This window comes from Biomphalaria glabrata, chromosome 14 (genome assembly GCF_947242115.1).
Source record: "Biomphalaria glabrata chromosome 14, xgBioGlab47.1, whole genome shotgun sequence".
In the NCBI taxonomy this organism is placed as follows: Eukaryota; Metazoa; Mollusca; class Gastropoda; family Planorbidae; genus Biomphalaria; species Biomphalaria glabrata.
This window is the reverse complement of record NC_074724.1, coordinates 29,405,938-29,422,857: the sequence shown is the minus strand read 5'-3', so window position 1 is coordinate 29,422,857 and position 16,920 is coordinate 29,405,938. Positions and strand designations below refer to the sequence as shown.

Below are 16,920 nucleotides of genomic sequence, written 5' to 3'. Positions count from 1 at the left end.
TGCTCATTCCCCATCTTGTCTGGCCAACAGATCATACGAATCTTATTAAGGCAGGTATTGATGAACACCTGAATTTTTTTGATAATACCTTTCACTTTGAGCATGTTTTAATTTAAATGTAAAGATTGACATTTTTAGTTCATTATCAGTGACTATAACTTTGATTTGTAAAGGACTTTTGCCATTATGTGAAGAGCCCACTTTTAAATTATTCATTATCAGACAAAGAAACGAAATTAATAATTCGAATGTCAAGTATTTCTAAAAAATTATATTATTAGTTTGTCAAGGGATCAGGACAAAAACAAGAACATTTAAAATCATCAGAAAATATTTTTTAAAAATATTTTAGAAAGAGAATGCTAAAGAGAAAGAAAGACTAATAAAGAGAAAGAGATACAGAGAGATGAAGAGAGAGGTAAAGAAAGACATAGAGAGAAAGAGAGATGGTAGAGAAAGAGAGACAGGGAAAGAGAGATTGTAGAAAAAGACAGAGAGACAGAGATTGAGAGTGAAAGAAAGAGGCAGATAGAGAGATGTCAAACAGATACACAGAGAGAGAGACACACACACACACACACAGACACACACAGACACATAAAGAGAGAAGGAAGAGAGACCGAGAGAGAAAGTATCTTCGGCAATACATTTGGTGCTTGTATTGTCTTTTGAATGTAGTAAGACATATCACAGGTGATGCGGTGGCTGGGCGGTTAAGCGCTTGGCTTTCAGGCCTGGGGTCCTAGGTTCGAATCTCACTGAAGATTGGGAGTTATGAATTTCAGAATTTTTGGGGCACCCCTGAGTCCATCTAACTCTAATGGGTACCTGAACATTCATTGTAAAGGCGGTTTGTTCCTTGTGTTGGCCACATGACACCCTCGTTAACCATGGACCACAGAAACAGATCATCTTCCCTATAGATCGCGAGGTTTGGAGTGCGTACTTTAATTGTTTTACTTTAAGACATGTTACCCCAACTGCATTGGTACACTATATGACTTTTTGGCCTACCAGTAACTGCAAAAACTATGCTGCCAGCTGGCTAAATACTTGACCCACCTTTGTTGTGGTTGTAATCAAGGGAGACCAATAGATACACTCAGCATGATGATCAACTGGCTCCTTTTACGACATACATATTTGAACTATGAACTTGGTGCCTGCTGTCTGGATGAGCGACAATCATGGGTTACCCATCTTCAACGAGGACAGCCAATGTTTAACATATTATGTTATTTACCTTGAGATAGAGGCAGAATAGTGACCGCAGTGGACAGACGTCCGCTCCCAAGACTGACCAGGTGTGGCTCTCCGGCTCTGACCTTGACTGCATTGTTCGTTTCTGTCACTGCCACGTGGTCCTGTCAGATGTCGCAAGTTTTAGTTTTGTTAATGACACATATAACATATAACATAACATATAATGACACATATAACATAACATGTAATGACACATATAACATGCATATAGTAAAATACTGAGATATATAATTTACTACTTTAACCCTCAAAACGCGTGTGGTAATTTAGCCTCTAAGCAGAATTGTAATTCCATTTTGTATGCACTCATTGCAAAACAGATCAGCACTTTAAGGGTTAATGTAAATACTGCAAGTCTCCACCTCCAACAAGTGGATGTATTCAAACGAGACTTCAAAGCACTGGACAATGATGTTAACTATTAGGAAGCATCGCTAAATAGTACAAATGGATAGAGATAGTGACAAAGAAAGCTATGGACAGTGGAAAATGATGAACCATAGTTTCCAGAATATGAATCTACATTTACATGAACAAGTGCCCTAAGAGATAAACCATAGTTTCCCGAATATGAATCTACATTTACATGAACAAGTGCCCTAAGAGATAAACCATAGTTTCCAGAATATGGCTCTACATTTACATGACCAAGTGCCCTAAGAGATGAACCATAGTTTCCAGAATAGGGTTCTACATTTACATGAACAAGTGCCCTAAGAGATAAACCATAGTTTCCAGAATAGGGCTCTACATTTACATGAACAAGTACCCTAAGAGATAAACCATAGTTTCCAGAATAGGGTTCTACATTTACATGAACAAGTACCCTAAGAGATAAACCATAGTTTCCAGAATAGGGCTCTACATTTACATGAACAAGTGCCCTAAGAGATGAACCATAGTTTCCAGAATAGGGTTCTACATTTACATGAACAAGTGCCCTAAGAGATAAACCATAGTTTCCAGAATAGGGCTCTACATTTACATGAACATATGCCCTAAGAGATAAACCATAGTTTCCAGAATAGGGCTCTACATTTACATGAACAAGTACCCTAAGAGATAAACCATAGTTTCCAGAATAGAGTTCTACATTTACATGAACAAGTACCCTAAGAGATAAACCATAGTTTCCAGAATATGACTCTACATTTACATGACCAAGTGCCCTAAGAGATAAACCATAGTTTCCAGAATAGGGTTCTACATTTACACGAACATATGCCCTAAGAGATAAACCATAGTTTCCAGAATAGGGCTCTACATTTACATGAACAAGTGCCCTAAGAGATGAACCATAGTTTCCAGAATAGGGCTCTACATTTACATGAACAAGTACCCTAAGAGATAAACCATAGTTTCCAGAATAGAGTTCTACATTTACATGAACAAGTGCCCTAAGAGATAAACCATAGTTTCCAGAATATGGCTCTACATTTACATGACCAAGTGCCCTAAGAGATAAACCATAGTTTCCAGAATAGGGTTCTACATTTACACGAACAAGTGCCCTAAGAGATAAACCATAGTTTCCAGAATAGGGTTCTACAATTACACGAACAAGTGCCCTAGAGATAAACCATAGTTTCCAGAATAGGGTTCTACATTTACACGAACAAGTGCCCTAAGAGATAAACCATAGTTTCCAGAATAGGGTTCTACAATTACACGAACAAGTGCCCTAGAGATAAACCATAGTTTCCAGAATAGGGTTCTACATTTACACGAACAAGTGCCCTAAGAAATAAACCATAGTTTCCAGAATAGGGTTCTACAATTACACGAACAAGTACTCTACGAGATGAACTATAGTCGTTCTGCGGTTAACGGAGGCAACCAACAAGTGGTAAATCACATGAATTGAACCTATTTCGAGGAAGATAAAAAGACAGATGCTGTTTTAAGATGCTACATGTTTGGAATGCAAAGTAAAAACAACAACTTAAAACTAAGGTTATCACTCAAAGCAAAATAAACTTAAACAAAGGTTATACACACAAGGCACTTAAGACCTTTTATGACTAATGGTCTTGTTATGAAGTAATTTGACAATACTGTTTATTAACCTGAATATCTAGTGACCAAAATAAAAATTCAGTGCTTGCAAACTCGCCTACTACCTGGAAAGCAGACAATAGCGTCGCCTTGAGCAATGGGGCGTCCATGAGAAACTACGTAACACAGGAAGCTAGAGCATTGACTTTTTAAAAATCAGAGCACTGACCTTTAAAGCTAAAGCACTGACCTGTAAAGTTAGAGCACTGACCTGTAAAAAATTAGAGCACTGACTTTAAAAGCTAGAGCTCTGACTTGTCAATTTAAAACACTGACCTCTTAAATTAGAGGATCGATCTTTAAAGCTAGAGCTCTGACATTTAAACTTATGGCACTGACCTGTAAAATTAGAGTACTGACCTGTAAAGACGTTTTCATCCTGACTTCTGATTGGCCGCTACTTGACATCATACTCCATTCATCAAGTTGCCGGATGTCTCAGCATTTGAACGTAAACATCATTCGTCCTACATCCCAAAATATATACAGATAATCTGTTATTGCACATTTTTACACTTAAACAATGATAATCTGTTAAAATAATTTTTTCACTTTCTCATATTTTATTTAAAATATTTTCAAATACGCATGAAATAATAATCTAAAATAAAGACACGATTTAAGAAATTATTTTTTTAAAATCACGTCCATACTCTCAGGCTACAAATATAAACCCAATGAAATAAAATTCACAAGAGTCAAAAGCAGATTTATAACCTAATTTAAACACTGAAAAATTGTGATAATTCCAAGTTTTTCTACTTAGAGCGTAATATGCTGTTTCATATCAATATATCTAAAATTCACTATACTCTTAAAGCTATAATGGAGAATAAATAAAGTTAAATCGGTTACGCGCTAACTAATTTCTTAAGATCCTTAGTTAACCTTTAGAAGTGTTTTCCAGTATACCTTGAAGTCGAGATTAAAATAAACAAATAATTCTGTGGAAATTAAAGTAATTTGATTAAGAAACGCGCCACACAGATTTAAATAAATCTGACTTAAATGCTGACACACGTGAAACAGTCGAAAAAAAAAACAGTCGAATATTAAAACTACGTTAATCGCACTTTTAATCACTCATTTTTTTAATTATTTTTTTGCCTTATAAAACGGAATGGCGACGTGACCTACAACAACCTGCGAAATCAAAGGTAGTTAATCCACTGAGACTTTGAATTGAGGTTGTTGATCCAATTAATTTTCGAATTGAGGTTGTTTATCCAATTATTTTTTCAAAAGTTAATCCACTATGTCTTTGAGTTGAGGTTGTTAATCCACTTAGTCTTTGAGTTGAGGTTGTTAATCCACTATGTCTTTGAGTTGAGGTTGTTAATCCACTATGTCTTTGAGTTGAGGTTGTTAATCCACTATGTCTTTGAGTTTAGGTTGTTAATCCACTTAGTCTTTTGAGTTGAGGTAATTAATCCAGTGAAAGTCTTTAACCTGATGCGGTCCTTTCACTGGAGCCACTGATGGACTGTTGTTTTGTTTTTAATACTTTGGTCCTGTACTGTCTATCTTTTTGATCGCTGTCCTCAAGTGCTCCCCATTAACCCCCTTCCCACCCCCACACTACACACAATACGTATAAGACTTGTGATGAAAGCAGTTCAGCTCCAAGTGGACTCTTCATCGCCGTGTTCCCGCCTTCAAACGAAAGCTAAAACACACACAAAATAACTGTGTGATGTGTGCTACAAATTTTGACACTTTTCAAAAACAAAGTGTGCTTTTATGGCATACGAACGTAGGAATTAAGGTAGCCAATTCGAGTAATTGCTTTTCAAAGACCTTAGTGACCTTAAGGGTCTTAATGAATTTGACCTAGCTCGAAAATATTCGTGTCCGAAATAAGACATTAAAGTGGGTGAGGGTGTAAAGTTTGTCTGTTTTTATGGCCGACGGTTAACGAGGGTGTCATGCAACCAGCACAACGATCCACCAACCACCTTTACTTTCCTGAAAAATATTTGGTACTTCATAGAGTTGGATGGAATTAGTGGCGTCCTAAAAATCATTTGAAACATTCCAATCATAGATTTTCAAAACATTTCGAATTTTCCTTCAGACTTACAGATTGTTACATTCTGCAGGAGGACGAGCAAAGGCAGGTTCGAACCCGGGATCATCGAGAAGACAGTTTAGAACGCAAACAACACGACGAGAGAGAGAGAGAGAGAGAGAGAGAGTAAGAGAGAGAGAGAGCGAGAGCTTGAGAAATTGAGATAGAAAGTAAGTACAAGTTTGAGACTTAGTAAAACTAAGAGAAAAATTGAGAATAAATAAAAACAATAATAATAATGATAATTTATTTTTTTATCGCTGGTAACCAACACACACACATACAAACACCCTCACACTCATTCAGATTCTTCTAGGAAACATGTCCTCATTTCCTGACACAAAAATATATACCATCAGTTGAATTACTTCAAGTTGGGATATTTTTTACTTTTGCTGTGATCACTTAGTACATATGGTAATTAGAGGGTGGGTGGGGTGTGAGAGCATTGACTGAAATGTATAAACAAAGTGTTAATTAACAAGTAGGAAGGGAGATAATTACGTGACGAAGTTAGTCTGAAAGTGATGGCCCCTGAGTACTTAGTACACTCCTAAAAGAAACATGCCAGATTTTTCCGAAACTGTTGCCAGAAAAAAAGTTGAACACACATTAAGAAGAAATTTTCATTGAAAAGTTTAAATGTAATCTTTCATTAATGTGCTCAGAAACACTATCAAAATTTTAGATAGATAGACAGACAGACGAAAGACAGATAGACAGACAGACAGATATATATATATATATATATATATATATATATATATATATATATAGATAGATAGATAGATAGATATATAGATAGATAGATAGATAGATAGATAGATAGATAGATAGATTTAGATAGATAGATAGATAGATAGATAGATAGATAGATAGATAGATAGATAGATAGATAGATAGATAGATAGGGGAATATAATGAAATAGAGTCACTGTGCCACATAGATTATGCAAGGCGAGATATATTTAACTTTATTTTTTCGCTGTCCGCGCGGTCGTTAGCCTTTCTTGGTGTCTCAAATTTTTAAAGAGTTCTCTCACTGTCAATGTCTACAGCTCGTAGTTGGTAAGGAGTGTCTCTAAGTGACTGCTTATGCTCTAATTGTCTATTTAACAGACAACACCTTAAAAGAAAAAAAAGCTACATAACTCTGAATGTCCTTCACATTGTTTAGTTATAGCTCGGACTTTGAATGTAAAATCTTTTACGTTTCGGATGTTCCTTCAGAGTTGAATATAATCTACTTCCTAGCCCAAACCTCCCGCAGGACGATTGGGGGATGGCAGCGGGCAGGGTTTGAACCCGGGACAATCCAGACCGCCGAATGACAGTCAAGAGCGCATACCACACGATATGGCAGCCAGAGGTCAGAGGTTATTTTGGGATCAAGTGCAATAAAAGGTTAACAAACAAAATTGAAAACAAATATAAAAAAAAAAACTAAGCTTATCTAAAGGGAAGAACCAGAAAAATCACTGCCGTATATCTAAAAACTGCAGGAATAAGCTCTCTTTTTCTATATAAAATACTATAAATTAATTGCCAGTAAATGATTGACCAATTGTTTGATTTTGTTATTGATTCATGTATTGTCATCGACTATGAATAATTTAGCTAAATTTCAACTTGAACCTGGAATGGGAAGCAGGAGAAATAAGCGTGTGTAAAACGTTAAAAGGGGAATAACTCCACTCGTGCAGCAACATATCTCAATAATTATAATCTATTTCCCATTTTCAATACCAAAGATTAATTAATTACCAAGAATTAATTAACTAATTGTTTACATTTTTTTATCGATTCATGCTATGTGAGGTTCAAAAACTAATGGTGTCAGTTTTAACTTGATCCTAGATTAGGTGTGTGAGAAATAATTGTACAATAATTGTACTAGACAGACAGAGTGAGGTGATATAAGCTTGGTAAAAAATAGATTTTGCTGGTATGAAAACACTTAATATCCCATTAACTCTATTGAGGCAGTCATTCAGTAACGACAGACATTCTTAACAACACTCACCAGTCGGTCAGTAACGACAGACATTCTTAGCGAATTTCACCAGTCAGATAAGTATTTTTACTGGTAGCAGTTCTCAAGCATTGAAAACACATTGACCTCTGTAACACAGAGCGTTTCTATACATATGTTATAGACATTAGTTTATGAGAGCGTCTCTATACTTATGTTCACGCTTATCATAGACTAGTTATCCAGAAATTAGTTGTAATTATTTTAGTATAAAAAAAAATTAACACATTCTCTTTGTAGGTCAATCTTAAAAATTTGTCACGTGACTTGACTTACAGGTATAAAGAAATGAAGATTATTACATACTTGACAGGATGGACGTAGCTGGCGGAGGACACGGTTCGAACCCGGGACCTTAGTTACTATAGCGAACACTACAGACTGAAGCCATTAATATTATTATTCAAACACAAATAGATTTTCCGAGTCTCTAAATAAGGTCTGCATCTTGTTTTGTTTAACCCTAATTTTCCCTGATATTTGTTCTGAAAGCACTCTATAGCCAGTATTTTGTTCTTTGCTATAAAACTAGTTTGTCTGAAACTATTGCTACAAATGCATAACATCTTGAAAAACGTTTATTCATTAAACTTATCAAATTTGGTTCTGATTTCAATCTAAAAAAAAAATGTAGGACTTTGCTGCAAGTTCCTTCACCTACAAAACTGATGAAGGCTGACACCTCTTGGCCCAAACGTCTGTTGTTTTACTTGTTCCGGAAGGGTCACATTTATGCATGTTTATTGTATGTTCTATACAGTCGTTCACCCCTGCATCAGTAATTCTTTGTTTTATACCTCTTCAGCGTTCAATATTTCATAATATTTTGTTGTCGTCAACGCGTTAAGAACCCTGGTAATAACATACATATTATCACTAGACTGTTGTTTCGCTTTGTTATGTTTAGCAGGCTGTAGAAGAAGACCAGAAAAACTGAATATGTGCGTGAATAATAGTGTCTAGTAGAATTTAAATTTATTTTGTTTTTGCAAACGTAGCTGTATCCAACTAATTGAGAACTACTGCTAGACTTGTTGCCAGACGTCCGAGGCAGACAGACGTGGAGAATTCAATATCTTCATGGCATCTTGGGATATGTCAATTGAACTTCCTCTTTTGGCGATCTTTTTGTTTGTACCTGTCTCTGACTCTGCGTCATAATCTCTTTGAATCCTGTTTCTGTTTCCTTTTCTTTCTCCGTCTCTCTCTCTCGTTGTCTCTCTCTGTCTCTCTCTCGTTGTCTCTCTCAGTTTCTTTTTTGTTTATTTTACTCGTTTTCTAAATTTTTAAGCGTATTCTAAAACAAATAGTAAAAAGTAAAGATCCTTCCGATCTATGAGATAAATGATGTAACGCTCATCTGTTCTTTTATGGCAGAAGGATAACGATGTTGTCATGTGGCCAGCACAACAACCAATCAGAATTGAGTGAACTGAAAGACAACTAAACAGAGTTAGGTGGACTTAAGAGGCGTCCTAAAAAACACGAGAAGTTCTAACAATACTATTATTCCTAATTTCAGTCTTCACAAAGGTTCGATCATAACACTCGTCGGTTCAAAACCGAGCCGCTTTAACACTAAACCACCAAGTCCCACGATAAATAGTATCTGATATTTCAGAATTAGCATCAGACTGTCGTCGAAATGGTTTAGAGTTAAAGTCTTGTTCGTCGTCATCCACTGCACAATTTCTGGTGCTTTGGACTACGGGCGTAAATAATTTCCTTACTGAAAAACGTCCGAAAGGTCTACAATGATAGTCAGTCAAAGGAAATTATGGTAAGTCTAACAGACAGTCTAAAGCAAGTCCCATAAGTCTACTGTTGGCAGTTTTGAGACAGTTGAAAAGATCATCCGTGAGATAAGACAGACTGCATCCGGTAGTCTTAAAATATGCAATCTAGTGAAGTTTTTACTCCTTTTTATCTCCCTCTCTCTCTCTTTCTCTCTCTCTCTCTCTCTCTTTCGCTCTCTCTCTCTCTCTCTCTATCTATCTTGCTAACTTTCTCTCTCTCTCTCTCTATCTATCTATCTGTCTGTCTGTCTGACTGTTTGTCTGTCTATCTATCTGTCTGTCTGTCTGCCTATCTATCTATCTATCTATCTATCTATCTATCTATCTATCTATCTATCTATCTATCTATCTATCTATCTATCTATCTATCTATCTATCTATCTATCTATCTATCTGTCTGTCTGTCTGTCTGTCTGTCTATCTATCTATCTATCTATCTATCTATCTATCTATCTATCTATCTATCTATCATATCAATTCATTCAATTTTGTTTGCTACCTATTTGTGTCCATTTATTCACTTTTTGCTTTTCTCTCTCTCTATTTCTTTTTCTCTGTCTCTGTGTATCTTTCTCTCTGTCTCACTCTCTCTCACACTCTATATTTAACAATCTATACGTCTCTGTGTCCTTCCATATGTCTCAATAGATCTGTCTCAATCCGTCTTATTATTCTCTGCCCTCTTTACATTTAAAGCAGAAGTTGAAGCAATAGCAGACGAGCCGATTCCAAAGAGAGGCATGCACTAACCATATGCCGTGCCCATTATCATCTGACTCATGTCACGTGACAGTTCACCCACACATACACATACAATCACGCATCACATCTTTAGACACTTGAAGCAATGCACATTCCTAAATACTCGCCTCTTTCATCTCTTCCATTGTCCCAAACTATTTAACCGAGTCTCTTTTGTATCTCTACATCTTTAATTCTATCTAAAAGTGAAGTCAGAAAAAAATAAATAATTAAAGCCTCTAAAATTTAAAAACCAAAAACAATCATAATATTGAGCCTAGAAATTGAACCGTTGATGTACATAGCTGAGAAAAGAGTTACAAACTCGTTGGCCACCAGGGGGAAAACTCTAATTTGACCGTTAAATATTTTAAGAGGAAAAAAAATAAATTTAAATTTGACTAGAAAACAAGAAAATATTGATCTTGAATAGACTAATATAGTATTCAAGAGTTTTCTAAATACTAATTAACTGTGGCGTAGCTAGGGTGGGAGAGGAGGGGGAGAATTTGAAAATCCCCCCCGGCCTCCACTTGAGGGGGCCCCCCAAATTAGTGTTTTTTTTTTTACAATAGAAATTAATTATAATGTAAAATGTAGGGTTCCCCTAAGAGATCAAACCCCCCCTGCCCTCAAATAATCGTCCTATAAGTTGTATAACAATGTATTGTTTTTTCTTATCATAGGTCAATGTATGTTTTTCTTGCTTAAGTCTTATTACGTCTTAATTAGCAATTTTTTTTTTCCGGTTTATCATTGCCCTAATCATTGTGCGCCAAAGAGTCTTTGTAAATTCAATGTGGCTTATAGATAGTTCATCAATTATCTGGAGGTTGGTATTGAACTAGCATCTAGATAAAATCGAAATGCAGGAGAACTTGATAAGAACATTGTCAATCACATTGTGTAGAAAACTGGAGGCCACGGAGTTTGTAGGGGGAAAAAATAGAAAAGGGCAGACAAATAGACAAGGGCAGACAAATAGACAAGGGCAGAAAACCACAAAATTGTATAAATAGTTCATCTGCATGCAAGCGGAAAAAAAAAAGGTTGGGGAGGAAATGTGTCCAGAGAGTTGGGTATGCAATGACCATATCAGAGTCAGACATGCCATGTAGAGGTTAGGGAGAGAGGAGCTAGTCACGAGGAAGAGGGGAGACCATTCAGGAATTTACAGCAAATGAGAAAGGGGAGACGATCCATAATTAATGGCATATTTGGGGAAAGTGACTCGTACGCTACTCGGGACAGAGAGAGAGAGAAAAGAAGAGACATAGAGAGGGGGGACTATGCATAGTTAAAGAGTGTGCCGTAAAGGGGTATAATTGTAAAAGAGAGAGAAAGAGCAAGATTTTGTTAGTGAATGACAGAGAGAGCGTGATAAAGGAAGATAGACAAAGTTAGAGAAAGACAGTAAATGTAAAAAAAAAGAGCTAGTGAAAGAGAGAGCAAAAGAGAGACAGAGAAGGAGGTAATTGTTAAAAAAAAGAGCGAGTTATTGAAAGAGTGATAGAAAAAGAGAAAGATAAAGGAAAGTGTTAAAGAGAGTTTAAAAAAAAAAGAGAGATGGCAAAAAAAAAAGAGAGAGAAAAGAATAATTGTAAAGAGAAATAGAAGGTAAAATGACTGTAAAGAGAAATAGAAAGAGTGATTCAGACTTGTTCCAGTCATCCTCCACAAACTGTCGATCCCTTCAGTGCAACAAGTGATCCCACTACAACGTGGGGTGATCAAAGTGTGGCTACAAGGCTGCTAGTGACCCAGCAGAACTAAAATAAAAGTTCTACCAACACAATCGAATTAACTCTACAACTCATTCATGTCAATGTGTGTTATTTTGTATATCTGAGTGCAGCCTTCACCAGGGGCGTCTTTTCAAATTGGTCAAGCGAAAATTTAAAAAAATTGAGAAAAAAAAAGAGTAAGAAACAAAAAAAAGGGGGGGGGGCTCATTCAGGAGTTGGGGTGGTCTAGGTCAAGAGGAATCTTAAATGTGAAGGACAGTGACCGTTTTTGTTACAGGAAAGAGACGCTTAAACTAGCTGGCTCCTACATTGTGTTTCGCTTGCTACGAGGGAGCTAATTAAAAATAACTTAAATTTCGCATTTTTCCCAATGACCAAACGAACTCAAATCATAACATTAAAGATAAAAAGAACAGACAGCTATTTTAAAGTCCATCACTCTCTCGCTTTTTTTAAAAATTTTTATCTTTACCTCTCTCTAAATATCGCTCAATTTCTTTCCAGTTTCCACACAAAAGAGTAGATTAATGAAAGAGAGATAATTCTATTCAAGCAATAGCACATTCTTAAACTTCAGTCGGTGTCACCTACGTACTGAATGAACAATGGCATATCTTTAAGTGTTGGAAAATCACTTTATTGAGGGTTTTTAAAGTCTACAATTGAGTAAGGATACATTATATTAAAAAGTATATTTTTTTGCTTGATATATAGTGTGTGTGCAATTTTTTCATGTTTTTTACTTGAAGGAATAAAATATTTTATTTCATAAAGAAGAATTTTGTTTCTTTACCTAATCAAGGATCTCAGGAATACCTTCAATAGAATAGAATTATCTCTCTTTCATTATTCTACTCTTTTGTGTGGAAACTGGAATCTACAAGAATGTAAACAACTTTCTGTTTACACTTCTTTGGAAACTTGTCCTGTACCTGTAATGGCACGATTAGGAATTAGTTTTTTGTTTCGGAATTAGGGGGGGGGGAGTTTTTAATAAGTGACGGTGACGTGGTAGATCTTTAAAAAGACAGAACAAAATAGAAATCGACATAAACAAGACGTTTTTCATAACTACGTAGCAATAAGGAGCATTTTATAACCGGCTAGAAGTAGGTGACATTCGACAGTTCCCTTCATGATTATTAAACGTGTTTGATGTTCAACACCAGAGTCGACTTCCTCTATTGATTGTTCGGCCTTTCGCCGGTGTTATCAGTTCCAGCAGTACGTTTAGTGTTACCTCCATTTGTATTCGACACCGCGGAAGCGCTTAACAACTCCTCTATACGAAACTTTTTTTTTAGTTTATTACATTAGATATTGCTACCGCTGTATCCAACGAGATATTACATTATTACACCTGTCAGTTTCGCACGACTCGCTGGCAAGTTCAGTATTTGAAGTTACCACAAAAAAAAAAATAAAAAAAAAAGAATCTAGAACGTGTTACAAAATGTCAAAGACATTAGTGTCACAAGTGTCTCCATTACTTTATACAGCATCTAAAAATTTGCAAGCGACCATCATTTAGAACCTTGTATTTTTAAGTAAGCCCTGTACTACCTACCATAGCTCAAAGACGGCATAGGTAGAGTTGTCAATGGATGACTGCCTGGTAATGTGGTGGTGTGCATTCTGGGCTGTTTCGATGGTCCCGGGTTCGATCCCTGCCCTATTATCCGCGTTCTTCGTGAGGTTTAGGCAAGGATCTACTAATCTTCAACTCTTAAGATTAAACAAGACTAGTGAAACAGAGCAGCGGATACCAAATATATTTAAAAAAACAACCGCAGAGAAATGTGTGTTATTTTCTGAATATCTTAGCAGACCAATGAGTCGTCAAAGCTTTGTACAGCCTTCTATTACGTTTCTCGGATTTGTTTCTCGTCAATCTCATAACATGAAATAAACAACAAATTTTGTATCAATTGGTAACGTGTGCAAAATGCGCGTGTGCACGAGTCCACGAGAGGGAGAATTTTTTTTCCCACAGACTAATTTAGCACGTCACCGCACTTGAAATATTAATCGAATATTTTTGGGATGGCGTGCGCATATAACCTTATCCCTTATCCCTAATCATACCCGTTGGATCTTACTTTTACTTTGAGATCGAGAAAGGGGGAAAAACTTTGACAAAATTCCAAAATCAATAACGGAAGGGTTCTATTGTTATGCCAGAAGCTATAATATTGCACACATAATATCTTTCTCTGTCTATGGACTACGGTTAACAAAGGTTTCATGTGGCCAGAACAAAGTCCAACCTAGGTTACTCTTATCTAATAGCGTTAGACGTCTGTACGAAATAAGTCAATTCAAGGACTTCTTTAAAATCCCGAACACAAAATCCCAATCTTCTCCGTCATTTGAAGTCGCCCCCTTTCTGCTGAATCGCTCTCCCACTCAGCCACTTCCTGTAGACCTACTTACAATGCCTTTATTTTACCATTGCTATGTATATTTTAATTTCTTTCCATAATAAGATGAAGATTATAACATATGCCACAAATCTAGCGCAAGACGTGATGACATGATAACAGATTATCATACGGGAGGGGGGGGGGGAAAGTGTGTGTGCGTGTCCCTTTTTGACAGATGTCCTCGGGCACTGCTGAAAAGTTGAATCGATGCCCCGAGCTAATCGATAACTTTATCTTTCACTTCTCTCAGAGTCACGTGACGTTTTCCATGACGCAACGATCAACAAAAAGATCATCTCTGAGCCTTTTATTTTTGTCACGTGACGTTTGTAACGATACAAAAGTAACTCATTTCTACCACTAGATGGAGTAGACGTCACGTGACTTTTACTTTATCAGATTGTGATTCAATACTTTTAATAATATGCCAGATTTTTTCCACAAGATGGTCTACTCTGCTTCTTTTATATATCTCTAGAATCATATTGCATGGATACAGCTGAAGTCAATTTTATAGAAGCAAAGGGCGTCCACTATATTGGAGCATATTTAGTAAATTTCAAATCTATACAATATTAAGGACATTACATTAGTATCTTTGTTGCCAACTACAAATTAGTTTGTGCTTAAGGCGAAGGATTTGCAGTGATCAAAAAGTTGCAAACAAATTGTCGTAAACATTTAATATTTAACATTTAAGTAATCAACACTTCATATTTTGTGTGCACCGGATACACCAAATAGCTAGCTATTTATAGCTATCGCCAGAGATGAAAATGTGATCATTTTACATTTTCACAGTCATTAAAGGTGGACATTGCTCTTCTAGGGCTCTGTGTAGACTGAGGCTAAGCCTGATGAAAAAATGACAGTGAATAATTGTTTGATTGTTTGTATTTATACAAATCTTTTAAGAACTCACTTTGTCTGTCTGTCTGTCTGATACATATTTTGAACGCGTTATTTCTCCCACTTTGCACAATGATTTATTGTCGAAGACAACACATGAATCAATAAAATCAGATAATAAATAAACCTACTATTAAATTAAATAGTGAAAGTTAATAATTGTTTATACAGAAGAGGTGAAATAATTCGCATTGTATTGAGAAAAAATATTGTAAATGCATAGTTACGTTAATTTTTTATTATGCTAGGTACGGTGTATTTTTTTTCCAGTGATCTTTCTTTTTAATATATTTTTCTTGTTTAATGTTAGGTATGGAGTAAAATCCATAAAAAAAAAACCTATGCTCACACTATGCTATGATTTTTATATCAAAATAATGACAACGAAGTCCTAGAAAGACTCTACTATAAACAACCAAAATAAACATGAAATTAATTCTTAAAAAATATTTCTTAATTAGTTTAAAAATGCTTTTTGTTTTGGTCAATTCTATAAATTCTAGGTCAAACCGACCCCCTCCCTTGTAGCTCTCACCAGATTCAATGTCAACTATATTGCCTATGTCTATGTGTCACGCCCCTGCCTTGTAGCTCTCACCAGATTCAATGTCAACTATATTGCCTATGTATCACGCCCCTGCCTTGTAGCTCTCACCAGATTCAATGTCAACTATATTGCCTATGTGTCACGCCCCTGCCTTGTAGCTCTCACCAGATTCAATGTCAACTATATTGCCTATGTGTCACGCCCCTGCCTTGAAATTGGATCGAGCCAAAGATCAAAACGAAAGCGTTATAAGCAGCAAACATTTTTGTTTACCCACGTGACCAAACATTACGTCACCTGCTGGACTGAAAGGGGGAGCCAGGCGTGTGTATGTGTAATCCTGCCTTAAAGATCACTATACTCGTGCACAATTAACACACAAGACTAAGTAGCCTACATTTGACTGGTACTTACACTTTGATAAATAGAAGTTATAGTCCGTATGTATGAAATGTCACGTTATAATCACCACAAGCCATCGATCTATTCTTATCTCGTATACATTTTTGTTTAATAGAAATCCTTTGCACCCGTTACGTGTTAGGGCTAGACTCAGATCTTGGACCAAAACAAACCACTAACACAGACTCCAATTAGTTGTGGCACGGTGTCCCATACAGCGTGTACTTGGGTGCTCCAGATCTTCCGCTCCCCGCGTACTCCCCCCCCCCCCCAAACATTCCTCCCAAATCCCTCTTGGCGTGGAGAGACCGTACGGGAGTACATCCGTCACCAGAGGAGGCGTGTGTGTGTGTGTGTGTGTGTGTGAGAGAGAGAGAGAAAAAGACGAGTAGGAGAGGGGGCTGCTAGAACCAAAGTCGTGTCTACGTACGCCCCCAGTAAAGAACATTGGAACACTTTGCCTCTTGGAGCCTCCCGCCTGTTCTTTCCACACACACACATACACATACACACACACACACACACACTTGCGCGCACGTTCACACACGAACACAAATACGTTCATTGTTGTTTTTGTTTTTGGCGCCAGTTTGTACAATTCTGCTTAGATCAGAGCGACGTGAAGCTCCAGACACACTGGTGTATGCGTCCCAATTGGAATCATACAAAAGGGGAGTGGGCTTAGGGTGGGCAGTACAATCCTGAACATAACTTAATACAACACTGGCCGATGTCGACTGCAACCATAAAGCGAGGTCAAGCAAGCAGTGGCTATTACTACTTGTCATGCAGGGCGCCAGGCATAGGGTTGTCTCTGTTAAGCGCAGTGGTTCTCAAATATTTCCTAACTGACGATAAGAGCTTTGGAATGAAAATCAAAATGACAATATCTTATGACTTATGGGGGCATTCGGGATAATGCCAGATGGGTCAACCTCA

The 16,920-nt window shown here is 36.7% G+C and overlaps 1 protein-coding gene across 3 annotated transcripts in view; it reads right to left on the bottom strand.

The window, feature by feature from the left end:
* The window catches only part of LOC106065868 (pleckstrin homology-like domain family B member 1), a 255,809-nt gene extending 239,584 nt beyond the window's left edge, over positions 1-16,225 (bottom strand). For 2 of the 3 annotated variants that reach the window (XM_056011283.1, XM_056011285.1), the window contains exons 1-3: positions 15,994-16,225; positions 3,679-3,785; positions 1,244-1,364 (exon numbers count right to left, since the gene is read on the bottom strand). In XM_056011283.1, coding sequence (XP_055867258.1) covers positions 1,244-1,364; positions 3,679-3,729 — 172 coding nt within the window. In that variant the 5' untranslated portion in view covers positions 3,730-3,785; positions 15,994-16,225. Of the gene's footprint in view, positions 1-1,243; positions 1,365-3,678; positions 3,786-4,461; positions 4,633-15,993 lie in introns of those variants that run through there. The other variant, XM_056011284.1, reaches the window with a different exon arrangement.
* Between the last annotated feature and the right edge of the window lie 695 nt (positions 16,226-16,920).